The following is a 19,995-nucleotide window of genomic DNA, read 5'->3' on the forward strand; positions in this document are numbered from 1 at the left end:
GATCCAAGAACCCTCTCTTGGGGTCTGGATCGGGACGGACCCCTTTCCTGTAACAACTTTGGACTTGGACTTTTCAGTTAATGCTGGGATGAGTTAAGACTTTGGGGGACTGCTGAGAAGGGAAAATTGTATTTTGCAATGTGAGAAAGACATGAGATTTGGGAGGGGTCAGAGTAGAATGATATGGCTCGGATTTGTATCCCTGCCCAAAACTCATGTTGAATTGGAGGAGGGGACTCATGGGAGGTGATTGGATCATGGGGGCTGTTCTCGTGATAGTGAGTGAGTTCTCACAAGATCTGATGGTTTAGAAGTGTGTGGCACTTTTCCCTTCACTCTCTGCGGCTCTGCCATGCTAAGATGTGTTTGCTTCCCACGTACCTTCTGCCATGATTGTAAGTTTCCTGAGGCCTCCCACCCATGCTTCCTGTACAGCCTGTGGAACTGTGATTCAATTAAACCTCTTTTCTTCATAATTACCCAGTCTCAGGCAGTTCTTTTTTTTTTTGAGACGGAGTCTTGCTCTGTTGCCCAGGCTGGAGTGCAGTGGCACGATCTAGGCTTACTGCAAGCTCCGCCTTCTGGGTTCATGCCATTCTCCTGCCTCAGCCTCCCAAGTAGCTGGGACTACAGGTGCCCGCCACCAGGCCCAGCTAATTTTTTTTTGTAGTTTTAGTAGAGACAGGGTTTCACCATGTTAGCCAGGATGGTCTCGATCTCCTGACCTCGTGATCCGCCCACCTCGGCCTCCCAAAGTGCTGGGATTACAGGGTTGAGCCACCGTGCTTGGCCTTAGATAGTTCTTTATAGCAGTGTGAGAATGGATACAACCCTTCTTTACAGCGGAGAAAGAAGATGGGGAATGTAAGCAGTTCTTTTGAGGGGCAGTAAATGATTAGGGAGAATGAATAGACAAGGCAGACACATTAACTTGTAAATGATTCTCTTTGCAATTTGAAAGAGCAGGAAAGGCAGGCATTATCTTGTGAAAAATTCCATCCAGGCATGATTGCATTCTTCAGTCTTCTTCTCTGCCATAGATCATGATATTTCAGGGATGGGATACAAACTCTTGGTAAGAAGTTTTCTTGGCCAGACACTGTGGCTCATGCCTGTAATCCCAGCACATTGGGAAGCTGAGGCAGGAGGATTGCTTGAGCCCAGGAGTTTGAGACCAGCCTGGGCAACATGGGGAGACTCCATTGCTAGTAAAAATTTAAAAATTAGCCAGGCGTGGTGGTGCACACCTGTGGTCCCAACTACTTGGGAGGTTGAGGTGGGAGGTATAATCCAAAAAAGTATCAGAGGTAAGTCTCAATTAATTTAGGAGTTTATTTTGACAAGGTTAAGGACATACCTGTGACACAGCCTCAGGAGGTCCTAACAACATGTGCCCAAGGTAGTCAGGTACAGCTTGCTTTTAAACATTTTTGGGAGACACGAGACATCAATAATTATGTGCAAGATGTACACTGGTTGTGTCCAGTAAGGCAGGACAACTCGAAGGGTGGCGAGGTGGGGGTCTTTCAGGTCAGAAGTAGATAAGAGACAAAATGTTGCATTCTTTTGAGTCCTAGATCCGCCTTCCACTGAATACACACTTTAGTCTGGTTCAGTATACCTGCATTTTTACATACACCATAGGGCAGAGGAGGCAATCAAATACGCATTTGTCTCAGGTGAGCCTCAGAAGGATGAGTTTGAGTCCTGTCTGTCCTTTGTCCACAAGGAAATTCCTTGTGGGCAAATTGTGAGGGGTGTATGTAGCTTTTGATCTTTGTAGCTAACTTACTTAGGAATAAAATGGGAGGCAGAATTGCCTGACATAGTCTCCAGCTTGACTTTTCCCTTGGCTTCATGATTTGGGGGTCCTGAGATTTATTTTTCTTTCACAATGGTAATGAGGCATGTGTGACTCCCCCTTCCCATCATGGCCTGAACTAGTTTTTCAGGTTAACTTTGCAATGCCCTTGGCCAAGAGGAGGAGTCCATTCAGATGGCTGGGGTAGAGGAGGCTTAGTTTTATTTTTGTTTCACAGAGGACTGCTTGAGCCCCAGATTTTGAGGCTTCAATGAGCTGTGATGGCACTGTACTTGAGCCTGGACAACAGAGCAAAACACTGTCTCAAAAAAAAAAAAAAACAAAAAAAAACAAAAAAACTTTCTTGATAAGACAAGGAAATTCCAGAGAGATTCTTCCCCTGTGCTTGGGGTTGAGGGGAGGAACAAGACAAGGTTAGCGGGACCTTGATTCTGAGGCTTGTTTTCTTTTAATTCTCAAAAACACTCAGTATGCTCAAACATCATATTTTGGGGAATCGTTTTCTGTGACCCAACAGATGAAAAAAAAAAAAACATTTCAAGAAGGAAAAGAGGCGGATCAGAGATGTGAGAGGGGAAGTACAGGGTCCTCGTTGCCTCTTACTAAAACTCAGTGGGCTGACTGTGGCCAGTGGTCAGGCAGGTGGCTAGACAACAGCAGGTACATTGGCATTCCCCACAGGAGAAAGAGGAAAATATGGAGGTGACAGAAACCTGAGGGGTCGCCAGCCTTCCTCTCCATTGCCAAGTGGGCCCCTTATTCATCCCATTTCAGAATATCTCCTCTCCCTCAGCATCATCTTTAATAATTTCACCTGGTTAATGTCTGTGCTCAACTCTTTCTGCTGCAGGCTGAGCTCGACCTGGCAGTACGAACAAAGAAACCCACCCATTCAAAAGTACCCTCTAGGCTGGGCGCGGTGGCTCACACCTGTATTCCCAGCACTTTCGGAGGCCAAGGCAGGCAGATCCTGAGGTCAGGAGTTTCAGGCCAGCCTGGTCAACTACTAAAAATACAAAAATTAGCCAGGCGTGGTGGCAGGCGCCTCTAATCCCAGCTACTTGTGAGGCAGAGACAGGAGAATTGCTTGAACCCGGGAGGTGGAGGTTGCAGTGAGCTGAGATTGTGCCACTGTACTCTAGCCTGGGGGACAGAGCGAGACTCCATCTCAAAACAAACAACCAAACAAAAAGTACTTTCTAACCTCTTGTGTGCGTGCCTTTTTTTGTGGCAGTCTGGGGAAAGGGGTCCCTACTACAGAATGAGTCTACTCCTTGGCGCCTCTGGCACCTAATTGGCTTGCAAAGCTCAGCTCTGGGGTACCTTCCTGCGAGAAGCCAGCAGGACTCCCCATGGAAGCTTTCCCCCAGACTGGGCCCCTCTGAGTGAGACTTCCAGCAGCACTTTTATCTACAGTATTGGAGGGGTCGATGAAGCCTCTGGTTCCCCTCCTGGACTGAGGACAGGTTCCAATGTAATTGCCCAACGGGTTCTCCTTGACCACTGCCCAGAGCTAATTCATCAAGATAAGGGAATTGCAATAGAGAATTTAATTCACGCAGAGTGAGATACCGGAGTTTTATCACCCAAATAAGTCTCCCTGACAATTCAGACACTGGGGTTTTTTAACGATAATTTGGCTGGTAGGATACCAGGCAGTGGGGAGTACTCATTGGTCAGGTTGGAGATGAAATCATAGGGGGTCTAAGTGGGTTCTTCTTACTTCTAATCTTGGGTGGGATTGCAGAAATGGCTGAGCCAGATAACTGGTCTGGGTACTGCCAGCTGGTGCCTCAGAATGCAGGGTCTGAAAAATATCCCCAGCACCGATCTTAGATTTTACAATAGTGATGTTATCCCTTGGAGCAATTGGGAAGGTTTGGAATCTTGTGACCTCCGGCTGGATGACCCCTAAACCATAATTTCTAATCTTGTGGCTAATTTGTTAGTCTTACAAAGGCAGTCTGGTCCCCAGGCAAGAAGGGGGCTTGTTTTGGGAAAGGGCTATTATCTTTGCTTCGAAGTTCAACTATAAACTAAATTCCTCCCAAAGTTAGTTCGGCCTCTGCCCAGGAATGAACAAGGGCAGCTTGGAGATTAGAAGCAAGGCGGAACTGGATAAGTCAGATCTCTTTCACCGTCATAATTTTCTCACAATTTCTGCAAAGGCAGTTTCTCTGGATGCTCTGCATCTGTGTAGCCTCAGCGACTACACAGCTCCTGTGCTCTAAAGAATATTTCAGAATGGCTTCGGTAGCCGGCAGCACCTTCCTCCTCTCGCAGCAGAGAAGTGTTTTGCTCGGGAAACTTGACTGGAGCCTTTCCCAGCCTATCTAGCGAACAGGAGAGCATCCTCCGGACTCCGCAGACGACCCTGGCCGGACAGCCAGGCTCGCGGCTCCCCGGCGCTCTCTGCCGCCCTCTCCCGGAACCGTGGGAGCAAAACAGCGGCGACATTGACGGGAAGGCCTCCGGAGCCGCGAAAAGCGCAAGCGCGAGCGCGCTCTGGCGTCCCCCGGGCGGGCCTGGTATTTGGCGCCTGCGCGCTGAGTGCGTGCCGCTCCGCCGACCGAAGAGGCTGGTAAGTCCTCAAGCTGGCAGGTGGTCGGGGGAGCGGCGGAGAGGAGCTGCTGGGAGTTCGTGCCCTCCAGGTCTGGGACGCTGGCGTTCGCTCCTGCCTGGGCCACTTTGGTGGGCTCAGAGCATCGCTTTTTGCCAGGGGGCGTGACCTGAGCCCGCCTCCCGGGGCTGGGGGGTGGAGAGGAATGGGAATCGTTAAGGCCCGTTATCAATTTGGTGCTTGTTTGTTGCTCGAGGAGGGCACAGAGCTTACAAATAGTGAAGAGGAAGGGGCAAGGCTGAACCAGGTGGGAGTGGGGGTGCCCCAAGTCCCAGGGCGGTGAGGATCGAGGCAGGTGCGCGAAAGGCAGGTCCCGTTCCCCCTCCCCACCCCCACCGGCTGTGTGTGGCGGGTAAGAGCGGAGTGGGGAGCAGTACTACAAAATGGGGGTCCCGATGGAAATCGTACAGGTGTTGGGACCACACTCAGGGCGGCAACTTGTTATTTCTGCGTTTTCAGTTTTCTTATAGAAACAAGCGATTTCTGTCGTGATTCACTGGGGCCGCTAACATGCACTCCCTCTTTTCATCTTAGGACATGACACCGGTGGCATATCACGGCCATGGGGTCTCAGCATTCAGCTGCTGCTCGCCCCTCCTGCAGGCGAAAGCAAGAAGATGACAGGGACGGTTTGCTGGCTGAACGAGAGCAGGAAGAAGCCATTGCTCAGTTCCCATATGTGGAATTCACCGGGAGAGATAGCATCACCTGTCTCACGTGCCAGGGGACAGGCTACATTCCAACAGGTGATCACGGAGGGATGATTCCCTGATGAGAATCCCAAGGTACCTTTGGAGTTCTCCTGTCTGCCCAGACAACTTTTCTTCTAGGCAGTAATACCATAACAGTCAGAGACAGTGCCCTGGACAGGAGCCAGTTCAACTGACTTAATACACTTGGGCAGTTCCACAACTTCTCTTCCTCTCCTTATTTTTCCAACCCTTTCTTCTTTTCTTCACCTCCACTCTTGTTCTTTTCCTGAGGTTTGGAATATTCAGTTTGCTCTATGTTGTGGGGTTAGTTGACAGGCGCATTTCTTTATCACTGTCACTCACAAGTATTGGGACAGCTTTGCAGGGAAACCATCTTGGAAGCTGCTTTTCAAGGAAATGGACAGCTAATCCTTAACAGCCTAAGGTCAGAAAAATATATCAGGTCAGGAGAGAGAGACAAACACTCAACCTTGGTACAGGATCATCTATTACTATTAACAAGTTGGCCCTCAGAAAATCTTTAACAGTTTAGCTGGAGAGTCACGGAAATTTAGAGCTGGTTAGAACCTTACAAAGAATTTACTCCAAAGCTTCCATATGAAAGGCGAGGAAACCATGGCCTTGAGAGATTCAACGACTCTACCAAACCCGTGTAGTAAAGCCAGAACAGGATCCCAGGTTTTTCAACTTCCACGTCACTACGCTAGCAGCATTGATAGATGTTTTATAATTTGTGGCACTTTCTTGTTTCTTGTTCATTAGACCCAACACGTGAATTTCACTAGTATTTTTAAAAACGTCTCATTCCAGAAGAATATTTGTTGTGGCAGGCTCAAGTGAGACATGAGGGAAAGTACTGCCAACACATGGGATTTACAAAATAATTGTTTGGCTCTTTTCTAGAGCAAGTAAATGAGTTGGTGGCTTTGATCCCACACAGTGATCAGAGATTGCGCCCTCAGCGAACGTGAGTTACCTGCCTCTTACCTGTTAATACCTACTTCTGTCCCTAATCTCTTTCTGTATGTATGAATGCCAGTTAATTCTTTGAAAAGTACATACGTTCTTATAAGTTCCCCATTTTCCTTGTAACTGTTTGCCTAAGCAGGATATCTCTTCCCCCATCACAGTCTGGGGAAAGAAACTTGAAGCTGGAAATGCTTTGAAGGTCAAGGAATGGAATTAGAAGAAATTGGGAAAGTGGGGTGTTCTGGGAGGTGTGGGACTGTCTCTGTCCACATAGCTCCTTTCTTCAGCTTTTCTTCCCAGAGTGCAAACAGTGTTCAAAGGAGTTTTAAAAGGTTTCTCCTGCTTCACTGCTTCTTGACTGGTTTATGGTTCCTGGCTCTTGGAACTTCCCTTTCACTCCCTTCTCTTTCCTGGTTTTGTGTTTAATCTTGACACACTGAACCTTGATATCTGAATGCCTGGGTCGGTCATGTGCTGTGTTATTTGCAGTAAGCAATATGTCCTCCTGTCCATCCTGCTTTGTCTCCTGGCATCTGGTTTGGTGGTTTTCTTCCTGTTTCCGCATTCAGTCCTTGTGGATGATGACGGCATCAAAGTGGTGAAAGTCACATTTAATAAGCAAGACTCCCTTGTAATTCTCACCATCATGGTAAGCCTTAGGGTCTCATTCTCTGGGTTATGCACCTGCCAGGCTGGGACCCGGGACACTTACACTTGTTTCCTGACTTGCCCTGATGTAGGCCACCCTGAAAATCAGGAACTCGAACTTCTACCCGGTGGCAGTGACCAGCTTGTCCAGCCAGATTCAGTACATGAACACAGTGGTCGGTACATATGTGACTACTAACGTCTCCCTTATTCCACCTCGGAGTGAGCAACTGGTATGCTGTTCTTTTAGGAACCTTGCCCCACAGGCCTGAGAGAAGAGTAGGGGGCTGCAGGAATGCCATAGCTGTGTCACTTTCCTTTTTGTCTTCTCATTTCTACTTGTAGGAACTGGTGGTGAGGAAAACCTGATGGGCCCTGTAATTATAAGTAATTGTGAAAAAAAAAACCAGCTAGCATTTAAGCATCTGGGGAGCAGAATAATTTGTAAGAGAAAAAGATTTGCTACAAATTAAGAAGCAGCAGTGTTATAGCCTGAGGTCCATTGGCCTCTCAAAAGGGAAGAGGTTGGCAGTATCTATTAGAGGCTCATAGACTGTATTAGGGACAATCTCAGGGAAGTATTTTGTATGTGATGGAAAAATGACCCAAGGTCTTTGGATTGCTAATAACACTGTTCTGTGTCAAGCCTGCTTGACCACAGACCAACTCTGGTATCTTATTTTCAGGTGAATTTTACCGGGAAGGCCGAGATGGGAGGACCATTTTCCTATGTGTAGTAAGGACACTGTTCTCTATGTGTGTGCTCTCTACTGGAGGAAAGGGATTCAAAGTCATACTTCATTGATTGGGGCCTGGTCCTGCCTTAGGTCTCAGCTTTTGGCCTATAGGTTCCCTGGCTTTGGATGTATTGAGATTTATTTGAAGAATGTATTATTATTATGCATATATTTGAAGAATGTATTATTTGATATGTGACGGAAGTACTGGAACTTCTAAAAGAGAACGTTAAGCCACTAAGGTTCCAAGCGCCAGCACTTATATGATGCGTTTGAAAAAACAGAAAGTGGTATGATGCTGTGGGAGGATGAAAACGACAGTGGCAGGGACTGAGAGCTGACGAGCCTTGGCAGCACTGAGGTCGGAAGGGGGCGGGGGTTCACCCCAAACAGGACAGTGTAACTCTGCACTCTTCTGCTGAAGCTTTTTAAAACAAACAAACAAACAAACAAAAAACACTGACTATTTCCATATTTGCTGTTTGGTAGCTTCTTCTGCACGGTACCTGATATCCTGGTGCACAACATAGTGATCTTCATGCGGTGCGTCTCTCTTCCCTATCCTGACGGCCTGTGCGGCCGTGTGAGCCCACCACCTTTGCTCAGGAGGCCCCTGTGTGGCCACAGGGCAGAGATACCTAGCCCGAGGGGACACCCAGTGCCTCACAGGCACAGATACAGTAGACCCGTGGTGTTCTCTAGATGTGGTGTCCACATGCCCTTCACAAATCACCAGTCACCCTGAGCAGTCAAACCTTTTCTCCATAAAATGGGTCTAGTTTAACTAAACACATGATCCCCTCAGAATCCAGATGAGACAGTCATGAACAGAAAAGCTTTCTCAAGATGTTAAGTACTGAGCATTTGACCAGACTTCCTCTCTAGCCACACAGGTTACCACATGTCATGGACCTTTAGGGTTGTTTCTGGAACCATGGCTGTTAAATTTGCCAGTGACAAGACTCTGCTGCAGGCGTGAAATATGAGGGTTAGAGCAGAGTTTCTCGGCCTTGGCACTATGAGCACTTTGGGCCAGCCCTTTGTTGTAGGAGGCTGTTCTGTGCATTGTAGGATGTTTAACAGTATTCGTGGCCTCTACCCACTAGATCCCAGTAGTAAACCCTCCATCCCTTAGTTGTAACAACCCAGAATGTCTTCAGGCATTGCCAGAAGTCTCCTGTGGAGTAAAATCATTCCCAGTTGAGAACCCTTGTTTAGAAGGCCACCTCCTGGCACAGTATCTCTGTGAATGTGGAAAGATTTTCTGGCCTCCTGGTTACATAACCATGAGGGTGTGTGCCTGGGGCCCCTGGGTATTGTTGCCTGAACTTGCAAAAAATTTCCTGGGACATTTTTATGGCTTATTGCATCCCCCAAACATAATTAATTCTTCTTGGTTTTCTTTTCCCTAGAACTTCAGTGAAGATTTCATACATTGGCCTCATGACCCAGAGCTCCTTGGAGACACATCACTATGTGGATTGTGGAGGAAATTCCACAGCTAGTTAACAACTGTTATTGGTTCTTCCACATAGCACCTGTAGAAGAGAGCACAGCATCTGTTCCCAAGGCCTGAGTTCTGTACCTACCCGCATGTGGTGTAATCAGAGGAGGAATTAACTCCCAGCAAACATCCTCCTGCCACTTAGGAGGAGACACCTCCCTATGGTACCACTTATGTTTCTCAGAACCAGCAGAATCACTGCCCAGTGCCTAGCCTGTGCCCAGCAAATAGTTGGCACTCAATAAAGGTTTTCAGAATTTAATACAGATCTTTTCAGCTGTTCTTAGGGCATTATAAATGGAAATCATAACGTGGTTCTAGGTTATCAAACCATGGGGTGACGTGGAGCTAGGACTGTGAGTGAGCTGCAGGCCATTATCAGTGCCTCATCTGTGCAGAAGTGGCAGCAGAGAGGGACCATCCGAATACCTAAGAGAAAACAGACCTATTCAGGATGTGAATTTGTTTCAGCTGTTCCCAAAGGCCTGGGAGCTTTTCAAAAAGAAAGAAAAAAGTGTGTTGGCTTTTTTTTTAGAATGTTAGAATTGTTTTTACCAAGAGTCTACGTGGGGCTTGATTCATCCTTCATCCATTGGCTGGAACATGGATTGGGGATTGATAGAAAAATAAACCCTGCTTTTGATTCATCTGTGTCTCCTCTGATTGCCTGGGTGTCTTTGTAGGGATCTCTGGGGGAACCGTAGAATAGTTCCCTGCCAAGTGGGTCAGGATGGAATGGGAGGAAAGAGATTGTACCGATTGTACTCCCATTCCCATGAGTTCCTGTCACAGCAAGCAGCCTCATTTTCCTCCATCTGCCTCTTGCGGCATGGGGCTACCCTGTTCCCTTCCAGGACAGAGCACTCAGTGCCCCCTGGAGGTTGGAATTCAGTCTTGAATAAGACATCCTGGTTTGAGATTGTAAGTTTCTTGGGTCATCTCCACCTGCTCTGCCACCTAAGGTTAGGCTACAGCCCCAGGATGACAGAGAATCTAGTTAAGAAGCTTGAGTAGTCAGGTGTCAGAAGTTAGCTCTTCCCATAGCACTGGGACCTCAGGAAACCCTAACAACAACAGATGGTGGCTGGGGTTGTATATTAGTTTTTGTCTCCGTTCCCATAGCTTGGTTTTCAGTATTTGCGTAATGATCTGTATAGTGTTGAATCTTCAAACTAAGGCTAAATTTCATGACTGTTGGGCTGACTTCGACCGTAACGGAGGAACCCAGAGGCTGAGGGTTAAGTTTCGGTGTTGCCCTGGATCATGTAGTGACACGTGTACGTGACAGTGATGACTGATGTGGATTGATGATGGGATATCACCACTTACACAGAAGCAAATGTGCACCATTTCTGAGAATGTTGCCCTAATCAAAACATGCCCTAAACACATGAAGATGTTCACATTGCTACATTTGCTCTTTAGTTTTCCTGTTTTCCAAATAGCCTATGTAACAGATTTTTCATGGAATTTTGAAAAAGATACTCATACTGGTACTTCAGTTTTGAAACATTTTTCTTTTGTGACCATATGCCTTAGTAACATTTCTTGCTTTTGATATTATCTTAAAATCCAGTTATTATTTTAGAATGAGAGCGTTTACCTTTTTAAAACATATAGCAATAAATCCGATGTTATAATACTATCAGTTTCCGTATCTGTTTACATTATTAGCATCTCAGACTGCACTTTGGGATGCTCTGCATAGCTTTATTGTAGTGTCTGTCAATTCTTGAACAAATGCCTGGAATATTCTCTCAGCACCCCCAGATAGAAAGAGGAAGTGGCTGGCTTTGGTATCATTGTCATCATCATGGTGTTCCCGATGGATTGAAGTTTTCAGAGTGTGTTTCTTGGAGAGAGGCTTTGCTAGCTATCTCTTCTCTGTAATTTCTGGCTTGGCCAGAAACTATACTTATCTGTACTGTGACCTCTTTCTTATCTCGAACTACTTATCCCGTATCACCTGGTTGAAGAGTTGCTGCATACAGAGATGTCCATTCATTTATTTACTCATTTGAGAAAGTATTTATTGAGTACCTAGGATTGCAATTTCTAATGCATTTTGTCCAGAGTCATAGCTAGAGTTTAAAACACCATCACACATCTTTTATGCTCACCAGGCCTTATATAGGCCACAGTTTATCTCCACCAACTATTCTGCAACCCTAGGTACCTCAATGCAGGACCTCCACGATCTCTGGGTCAACTCTCAGGGATTCAAGCCCAAAGTGTGAAAGGAATTATTAAAAGAATCAGCCTATTTGTTTAAAGCACTACATGAATCAATAGGGTCCCAGGTATTTTCTCTGGACAAAATAATCCTTATTCTTTGCCTTGATAAATAAAATATTACCTGGTTAGCACTCCTTTAAGATTCTGTGTTCTTTCAGTTGTTTAGAAGGGAACCCACTTCAGAAGTTCTGTGATTTGTACAGTATCCAAGGGGTTTGGAAGTAAGTCTTAGCTGGAGCTGAGACTGCCAACTCCTAGTCCAAAGCCTTTGATGCCAGACACTTCCATGGAGATGAGGAGGCTCAAGAGAGGGAAAGCCTGGCCCAGCCCCTTAAAATCAGCAAGCTGGGTCTTTCCACTCAGTCCTGCTGAGTGGAATTTATCCTGAGTCCTGCTGGGGTCGGGAATTTATCCGACAGGTTATTCTGACCAGTGAGACTATCTCCTTTCTGGGGGCATCAGGGATCACAGAAGTTAGTAGCGATCCTGGTTATTCTCACCTTCCCCTCTGGGCCAAGGGAAGACAAGGAAGCAGCACAGGGAGCACAGCCCTGCCAGCCAGGGTGGCGATTTCCTCCTGACCCTAGTGCAGGCAGAGGTAGAGCTTTCTGTGCACCACCCTGGGCTCTTCCTTCTGCTTCATGCGGCAGTTACCTAGGGAGCAGCTGCTATTCTAGGTTTGACTAGGCACTCAAGAAGCAGGTGAACTGCAAGGAATCACCTTGATCCTGGGACTTACCTTGCAGAGGTCTAAGCTGATGGTGACAATCTACTGAACTACTTAATTAAGAGTAAGTAGGCTCTGGAGTTTGACAGGTTGGAGCAGAGCTCAACACTCTAGCTCCAGCTAGGAACTCATATATGTCACCTCTCTTCCGACCCTCAGTAGCGCTCTTGGTAGGTAGAAGGTTAACTTATGAGATAGCTCTTCTAATTATGTGTTTTCAATTATCGTGTTTTCATTTTACTCCTTTGTCATGAACTAGCTCTGACGGGGTATATATTATTATTGTAGATGTATATGTATGTATGTGTATATACATACATATATAAACCTAGGTATATATTATATAATAATATATAGGTATATTCTATATATTATATAATAATATGTGGGTATACATTATAATTATCTGGTGATAATTTATATCATAAATTGAGCATTAATACATACAAATCCAGCACAAGTGTCTTATTTAATTTTACTATTTAATAGAAAAGCTGTCAACCTTAACGTGGAGGAAGCAGGGGCAGGGATGGGAGAAGGGGACAGAGAAAGGGGTAGCTCTCTGTTTTATCAGCTGTGCCAAATATCTGGAAATTTACTTCACAAAATACTACTGCCCTCTGGTTGATTTGGAGTGTCTCGCCCACTTCATGCATTCCCGTCACTGTGGCCCTCTACTGGAGAAGGGGACAACTTGCTTATTGTTGCCACCTGTCCAGGTCATTGAAAGGCAAGGGACACCCAAGAGTAGGAAGAAATGGGAAGCAGTCCATTCTTAAGACTGGTGTTCAGAGTATATGGAAACTTTTAAGTGCAGGCCCAGGGAGTGAAGAATGGGGGCTAGAGGGGTGGGGACAGGAAAGAGGAATATGGGTGGGGCAGGTCACATTTCCACCTCTCCTTAACCTACAACCAAACGTCTTATAGGGGGACATAAATAGATCACTTAGATTGATTGTGTGCACTTAACCATGGGCCCCTGCAGGATTAACTCCCCTATCTTCTCCCTTTCTCGAGGGAGTATCTCCCACGTCTCTGATCCAGCAGGATGCAGCCCACATGTGGTCTTACGCCCTAAGCTGGCAGGGCACTCATGTGTCATAGAGCTGTGTTCAGTGTTTACCTTCAAGAGCAATGCCATTCCTCTGGCATACCTCCCTTCCCAAATTTTGGTCTCTGGTCCTGTTCAACAGTGGGCTCCACATAGTGCCAAGGTTTACCAGAGAGGCAAGTTCATGTTTGTGTGAGGCTGCTAACCCCAGCAGTGTGGCTTCAGTGTCCTTACTCTTCGTTGAAAAATCAACAGAAGAAGTCCTTAGGACTGCTATTTGGGCACGCCTACAGAATGGAGAATTAATGGAAAAGAAACTAAAGAACAAACCACAAGTCAATAGGTACTTTCCAATAATCTTTTCATTTTTAATATCAATTGATGTTTTAAAAAATACAGAGGTGTTTGACACAGAATAGCACCATTGTGTAGGACACACACAGTTCCTGCGCCCGGCACCTGAAGGGGGGTCTTCTGGCCTGGGCTGGGGGCAGTCACTCAGGGGGCATTTGACTCACACCAGTTAGTTTCCTGCCTCTGCCTTGACCCGAAGGTCTTACAGGAAGACAATAAATAAATAGAACACCAAGATTTTATTTTGCAGTCTGCCCAGTTCAGGTCTCTCAGAAAGAGAGGGGAGAAAGTCCGAACTGTGAGAGGGTGGGATGAATGGACATCAGGTCAGGTCAGCCATTCAGTGCAGAGTCCTAGAGTGACTGGGATTGGAAAGTACTTGGGTCCTTTGGGTTTGCAACGGATTGTGTTGTTTCTGGGTTCAGGTTTTTACAAGAAGCAGACCGGCCCTATGTCCACACCGAATTCCTGCTCGGGCCCTCCTATGTCCATGGGTGCAATGTCAATGATGGGGAGGCGTGAGGTCTTCTGTGACCGGTACTCGATGACAGTCTTGCCCCACTTACCGGTGTGTTTCTAGGGGAGAAAAAAGGAGGAGGCTCTGTTCAGTAGATGCCTTGCTACCCAGTTCCAGCTGCCCAGGAGCCCAAAACTGAACAAACTGGCGAACATCAGAGCCTACAAGGTTGAACCACACTGAGGGGGCTCCTGAGACCTCTTCTTGGCTTGCCAAAGGCCTCTCCACTTCAACTCCTATCCTTAGCAGCAGGGCCCTCCTCCACTCTGCCCTTCCCGTCCTTCCCCACTCCCTACAGTGAGCTCGCAACCTGTGACCTCTTCTTCACCCTGTACACATTGTAAGAACACTTCTATAACAGTCATTGGGTTCCAGGTAGGGTTTTATTCCCCTGAGTCAGGGGAATGGAGAAGATGAATGATATGTGCCTCTCCCTCACCTGTCACTCAGCCTATCTTCTCTACATGACCCTCAAACTCATGCCTCTTATGATCCTGTCACTTTTAGGACCTGACAGCTGCTGCGGGCCAACCCTCAGCCCTGCTCCAGGCAGCTCAGGCACAGGCAGCTCTTCTCTCTGGCAGCCCCACTCACCGTGCAGTCATCCTTCAGGGCAGTGTACGTGAACCTGCTATTGCCCTCTGCCCGGATCTCCACGTCGTTGGAGCCCTGGATGAGCAGGGCCTTCTTGAGGTTGCCAGCTGCTTCGTCCAGGTAGGCAATGCTATTCTTGCAGTGGTAGGTGATGTTCTGGGAGCCTTCCGTAGAAAGCAGGCGTAGGAAGGTCATCTGGACGTTGGCAGTGTTGGGAGCCAGGTTGTCATCTCCATAGCTGAACTGTTGGGGCAGACAGCAGCAGTGTGAGGCCTGGGAGCTGGCATTCAATGGGACCAGGGACTGTAGGGGCTGCCAAGAGTTCATGGTTCAAGGACCTCAAGGGTGCTGGGGCAGCAGGGAGCTAGTTGGATATTTTTGCTTCCAGGAGTGGAGCAAGCTCAGAGGACCTCTTTTCCCACCTCCACGTGGGAAAAAAATACTCTTCCTCCTCTTTCCCTCCTCTCAAGCCCAACAGAAAACTGGAGGAAAATATGGGGAAAGTGCTAAAAGCTTCCAGAGAGAAATAAAAGAAAGAGTGTGAGGAGCCATCTCTGCTCATCATCTAGGGCACCCAGGTACTCACGTGGAAGCCACCATTGATGGTTTCTCCAAACCAGATATGTTTCTTCTCCTTGCTCTTGCTGCTCCACCAATTCTTCTTGGGAACGTTTGCTGGGTTGGGGTAGACGCAAGTCTCACCAGTCTCCATGTTGCAGAAAACCTTCATGGCGTCCAAGGTGCAGCCTTGGTTGGGGTCAATCCAGTAGTCTCCTGCAGGGGGAAGAGGCAGCACCCATGGGGGCTCAGACAGGCACAGACACAAAAGCTTGAGAGGGCCAGGCCTGACTGAAAGGGACAGAAAGGCCTACAGGGACAAGGAATGAGGTTCACACGTGGCCTGAAAGGAGGGGAACCTGGAAGGATGCAGGGGCAGGGAGATCTGCATGAGCTAAGTCCAGCTCTAAGGAAGGACACATGCAAAGAGGGCAGGAGCAGTGCCCGGCTGGTGGATGGAGTCCACCCTGAGGTCACCTTAGCCAAGTAGCCATGGCAGGACAGGTGCCAGGGCTGCAGCTTCTCTGCTATAAAATGAGAGAGGAACCCTCTGGCAGAACCTTCCAGGCCCAGCTCTGCCCTGTAGTAGGGGGCATCTCCTCCCTTGCTGCTGTGCCTGAGGGCTGACTCCCTGCTTCCCAGGGCGGGGGATCCTGTCCTCCAAGCTTACCACTCTTCCACTCAGGATGGCAGAGTTTCAGGTCTCTGCAGGTGCGTGCAGGGTTCTTGCGGGAGCCCTCGGGGCTGCGGATGCTCTCAATCTGGTTGTTGAGGGACTTGAGTGTGGCATCCACCTCGGCATCATGCTGTCTCAGGCCACCGGCTGCCTGGTCAGCCCGCATGTACTGCAGGGGGTCGGGGCCCTTCTCTCTCTGGCCTAGGCCAGCAAAGGCGGACATGTCGATGCCAGGGCCAGGGGGACCTGGAGGACCAGGGGGTCCAGGATTTCCAGGAGGACCCTGCAGCAGGAAACAGAGAGATCAGCCACGATTGTGGGAAAGTGCCCCTCCGTGTCCATCCCCATTTGCTAGAATGTACTAGAGTATCCCTCTTCCCAGTCCCATGGGTGGGGCAGAGGTGTAGCAGGCCAGGACCAAGGAAACCACAGCACCATGCCTATTTCTTCCTTAACCCTTCTCTTCAGTTTCCCAGCACTGATCATGGGCCCTGTGAACCTCTGAGGAGACCTCAGGATAAAGGGTGCCATCACTGTTAACTGCAGGTTGATGCCCTAAAAGAGGCCCTGAGGAAAAAAGAGCTCAAGCCTCCCGGATGCTGGAGACACCTCGACAGCAGGGAAGGAGTCAGGACACTTACAGCAGGGCCGGTTTCGCCTGATCGTCCACGGGGACCAGGAGGCCCAATGGGGCCAGGGATTCCATTAGCACCATCTTTGCCAGAGGGACCGACAGGGCCAGGAGGACCCTGCAAGAGAGAGCAGTCGTGACGAAAGAGTGGTCACCACAGGGAAGGCTGGGGAGTCGCCGGGCCTGGGTAGGTGGCTGTCCTGATAGCACCAGCCACTCCACCCCCCGTTCTTCGCATGCTCAGTCATGGAAACCTAAGTTGGTCTCTATTTGGCCAAGAACCAGCAGGATAGCTCCATGGCCTGCCTACCCTCCTAAGCTCCTCTTTGTAAAATGCTGTTACCAGGGGTCTGTCTGGCAGCAAGAGCTGCTTCGTGTTTGTCTTGCAGCCACTGTGGCCTCAAGTGCTTTTCTGGCCATAGGCACATGTGCCAGTCCTGCCCCCACTTTTGAGTGAGGACCCCTGAGCCCACAGCTTCCCCAGAAGCAGCAGCATTTCCCTCCTCATGGGAACACAGGCCCGCACCCTCTGAAGGGCCCCCTCCATCTTCCAACTCCAAGTCACTTACTCTAGGGCCAGAAGGACCAGCAGGACCAGAAGCACCTTGGTCTCCAGAAGGACCCTGTGTAGAAGGAAGAGGCAAAAGGCCGCGGTCAGCACAGACATATCTATATCCTGGGAGCTGGGGGAGCAGCTTTATGTCCCAGCCCCATTCCTTTTCCACTTCCTCCTCCCTCCAGCCCTGAGGAAGTCCTAGAAACTGCTTAGGGTGATCCCAAGCTGTCCTGGCAGCACAGGGAGCTCAAGTGGGCTCTGAGTGGCAGGAGGCCTCGGGAAGTCCCACGCAGGCAGTGACACTCACAGGAGGGCCGGGCAGACCCTGCAGACCAGTGAAGCCACGGTGTCCCTTCAGGCCTCTCTCGCCAGGCTCTCCAGCCTCTCCTTTGTCACCTCGGGGGCCTTGAGGACCCTGAGAACAAGATAGACACAGATTGAGTCGGGTCAGGGCCAGGACAGGAGCCCCCTCCTGTCCCACTCAAGCTGAGGAATCCCCGGAACCACAGGGCTAGAGGTCCAGGAACCACCTGGAGGCCGGTTGCCCTCCAGGCCTACCCCTGGTGGGGACTCAGTGCAGGACACTTGGATACTTACCTGGATTCCCCGGGCTCCAGCTGGTCCTGAGGGTCCCATGGGGCCTTGTGCACCCTGAGGAGAGTAAGCGCAGCGTCAGAGAAAAGCCAAGACAGGTGAGGGCCTCCTCTGCATCTGCCCCGGGCTGGGCACTGAGGCCACCGCTCTGTAGTCCAGAGACCGCCTAAACCTGGGGACTGCCTCAGCCCCACCGCTCAGGGGAAGGTGGCTTTTAACTGAATTCAGGATACTTACAGCTTCTCCTCTGTCTCCCTGCTTGCCAGTTGGACCAGCGGGGCCAGGAGAGCCAGGGGGCCCAGGGGATCCAGGAGCTCCCACAGCACCAGTCTCACCACGATCACCCTGTCAGGAGAGAGGTCTCAGGCTCAGAGAAGAATGTTCCAGAAGAGACAGGAACAGAAGGTCCTTCTAGGCTGAGATGAGACTGGTTCCAACCAGCCACCCCCAGCTGACCTGTCAGGCCCGAGGCAATGTCCTCCCCATCCCACTGCATACACAGACACCAGACACTCACCTTGACTCCAGCTGCGCCATCTCTGCCAGGGGGGCCATCAGCGCCGGGGCTTCCCTGGACAAAGGGAAACAAGAATGCGTTTAGAGCTGCTTCCTGCCCGTCTCCACCTCTGCTCCCCCAGCCCCCCTCAGAAGCCCAGGCCTCTCCTCTTTTGCCTAACTCACTCACACTTTGAAGCCAAAGCTTCCTCACTGAGTTTTCCTCCTCCTTCTGGAAGCAGCTCTTGGTCTCTATGCCCGTCTCTCTCCCCCACAACCTTCCCATTGCACCTAGGCTCTCAGGCCTGTCAGCTGACGCTGCCACCTGCTTCTCCAGTGCCCTGCCTGGGACTTGCTCTGGCTGGCCCAGCACAGAGACTCACAGGGCCCCTCTCTCCAATCAGAGCCACCCCAGGGGGTCCCACTGCTCACCTCTCGTCCAGGTTCACCTGCAGGACCGGTCAGGCCAGGAGGACCCACGGGGCCAGGAGGACCTCTGTCTCCAGATGCTCCAGGAGCGCCCTGCTTGCCGGGCTCACCCTGGAGGGACAGAGACAAGGACGATGAGTGCGCATGGTAAGCACCCCTGCCCAGGGCCCACTGACCCTTCAGGGAGAGGGCAGACAAGGGACAGTCCTGAGGGTGCTGAGGGAGGCCGAAGCTTTGGCAGGCAGGGCCCAGCTTGGATGGAGGGAGGGACACCCCACACTCACCGATGGGCCAGGCAAGCCTGGGAATCCTCTCTCACCACGCTGCCCAGGCAGACCGACGATGCCTCTCTGACCCGCCAGACCCTGGGGACCTGGTGGACCATCGGCACCCTGAGAGAGGAGAGGCAGGAGATGAGAACTGACAGAGTAGCCCAGCCTCTTCCGCCTTCTTAGCATAGCTCTGTCTGTGCAGCCCCGCTCCCTGGCATCCCCACGGCCCCTGCTCCCTCCCACCCCATGCTCTGTGAGCTCAGAAGCCACTCACGACCCTGCTCCCAGGGACCTTGGCATGGGCCTGGTAAGGGACTTACAGAGGGACCATCATCTCCAGGCTCTCCTTTCTCGCCAGGGGGGCCAGCAGGACCTTGGAGGCCAGGGTCACCAGCTCGGCCAGGGGGGCCGCTGTCTCCTCGAGCACCTTTTGGACCATCTTTTCCAGAAGGACCAGGGGGACCAGGGGGTCCAGGGTTGCCCTAGAAGGAGAAAATGCGGGAAGTGAGGGCTCATCTCACCCTTCCTCATCCAGGCTGCCAAAGTCACTATGGCCTCATCGACAGCAGTTTCCTCTCTGGGGGCTTCTCTACCTCCCCACACTAAGGGCAAATTAACCCCCACCCCAATCTACCTCTGCAACCTTCTCACCATGTAAGACAGCTCTGGGAAGCCACTCTGGCTTCTCCAGCTCCTGCTCGCTTTGCTTTCTCCCATCTACTTGGAATCCCTCCTTCCTCCTCCCTTTGTCCTCAATCCCTCTTCCTCAGGAGCTGCTCCACCTCTGCCCCTCTGACCCCTGAGCTTGACCCCAGCATTCACTCCCTCTGCCTATGGCGCTGGTGAACTCAGTGAGTTCATCACCCCTACTCCCTCCATGTAAACTCCCTGAGAGCGACCCAGGACATGTGGACTTGCTTTAAAGCACACGGGCAGGTGCACAGAACATGCTGAAGAAACATCTGTCTAGGATGAAGGTAATCGTGGCAGCCCTGTCCTGCCCACCGAGCCAGCAGGGCAGTCACCTGGAGCAATCCAGACCCTGTTGGGTGCTGGCCAGGCTATTCCATGCCGCCTGTGCCTCTCATGCCAGGAGAATCACTTACATTGGAGCCTGGGGGTCCAACGCGGCCAGCAGCTCCAGGGAATCCGGTGGCTCCCTGTGTGGGGAGAGGAGAGTCCCTGAGAACCTCAAGCCCTCAGGAGGTTCGAGATTCAAATGGGCGTGGGGTGTGGTCTCAGAGCCTGGTGTGGAAAGGGTGAGGGGCTGCAAAGCAGCAAGGGGGAGCCAGG

At 50.1% G+C, this 19,995-nt stretch overlaps 2 protein-coding genes across 6 annotated transcripts in view; one reads left to right on the plus strand and one right to left on the minus strand.

Moving 5' to 3' along the window:
- The first annotated feature begins 4,313 nt into the window (after positions 1-4,313).
- TMEM106C (transmembrane protein 106C) lies at positions 4,314-9,660 on the plus strand. 4 transcript variants are annotated; one of them, XM_025402013.1, is made up of 8 exons: positions 4,314-4,403; positions 4,977-5,188; positions 6,059-6,122; positions 6,614-6,773; positions 6,865-7,005; positions 7,459-7,508; positions 7,999-8,052; positions 8,922-9,660. In XM_025402013.1, exons 2-8 carry the CDS (start codon positions 5,005-5,007, stop codon positions 9,016-9,018), a joined length of 750 nt encoding a protein of 249 aa, XP_025257798.1. In that variant the 5' UTR covers positions 4,314-4,403; positions 4,977-5,004; the 3' UTR covers positions 9,019-9,660. The 4 variants fall into 4 exon arrangements, with proteins under 4 accessions (XP_025257798.1, XP_025257800.1, XP_025257799.1 ...); XM_025402015.1 differs by having other exon boundaries at positions 6,865-6,948; XM_025402014.1 differs by having other exon boundaries at positions 4,317-4,473.
- A 3,710-nt stretch (positions 9,661-13,370) lies between these two features.
- The window catches only part of COL2A1 (collagen type II alpha 1 chain), a 31,661-nt gene continuing 25,036 nt past the window's right edge, over positions 13,371-19,995 (minus strand). For both annotated transcript variants that reach the window (XM_025402318.1, XM_025402317.1), the window contains 14 exons: positions 19,809-19,862; positions 19,023-19,184; positions 18,715-18,822; positions 18,434-18,541; positions 18,024-18,077; positions 17,744-17,851; positions 17,510-17,563; positions 17,220-17,327; positions 16,926-16,979; positions 16,367-16,474; positions 15,720-16,008; positions 15,078-15,265; positions 14,492-14,734; positions 13,371-13,956 (listed from right to left, as the gene is read on the minus strand). In XM_025402318.1, coding sequence (XP_025258103.1) covers positions 13,810-13,956; positions 14,492-14,734; positions 15,078-15,265; positions 15,720-16,008; positions 16,367-16,474; positions 16,926-16,979; positions 17,220-17,327; positions 17,510-17,563; positions 17,744-17,851; positions 18,024-18,077; positions 18,434-18,541; positions 18,715-18,822; positions 19,023-19,184; positions 19,809-19,862 — 1,785 coding nt within the window. In that variant the 3' untranslated portion in view covers positions 13,371-13,809. The remainder of the gene's footprint in view (positions 13,957-14,491; positions 14,735-15,077; positions 15,266-15,719; positions 16,009-16,366; positions 16,475-16,925; positions 16,980-17,219; positions 17,328-17,509; positions 17,564-17,743; positions 17,852-18,023; positions 18,078-18,433; positions 18,542-18,714; positions 18,823-19,022; positions 19,185-19,808; positions 19,863-19,995) is intronic.

This window comes from Theropithecus gelada, chromosome 11 (genome assembly GCF_003255815.1).
Source record: "Theropithecus gelada isolate Dixy chromosome 11, Tgel_1.0, whole genome shotgun sequence".
Taxonomy (NCBI): domain Eukaryota; kingdom Metazoa; phylum Chordata; class Mammalia; order Primates; family Cercopithecidae; genus Theropithecus; species Theropithecus gelada.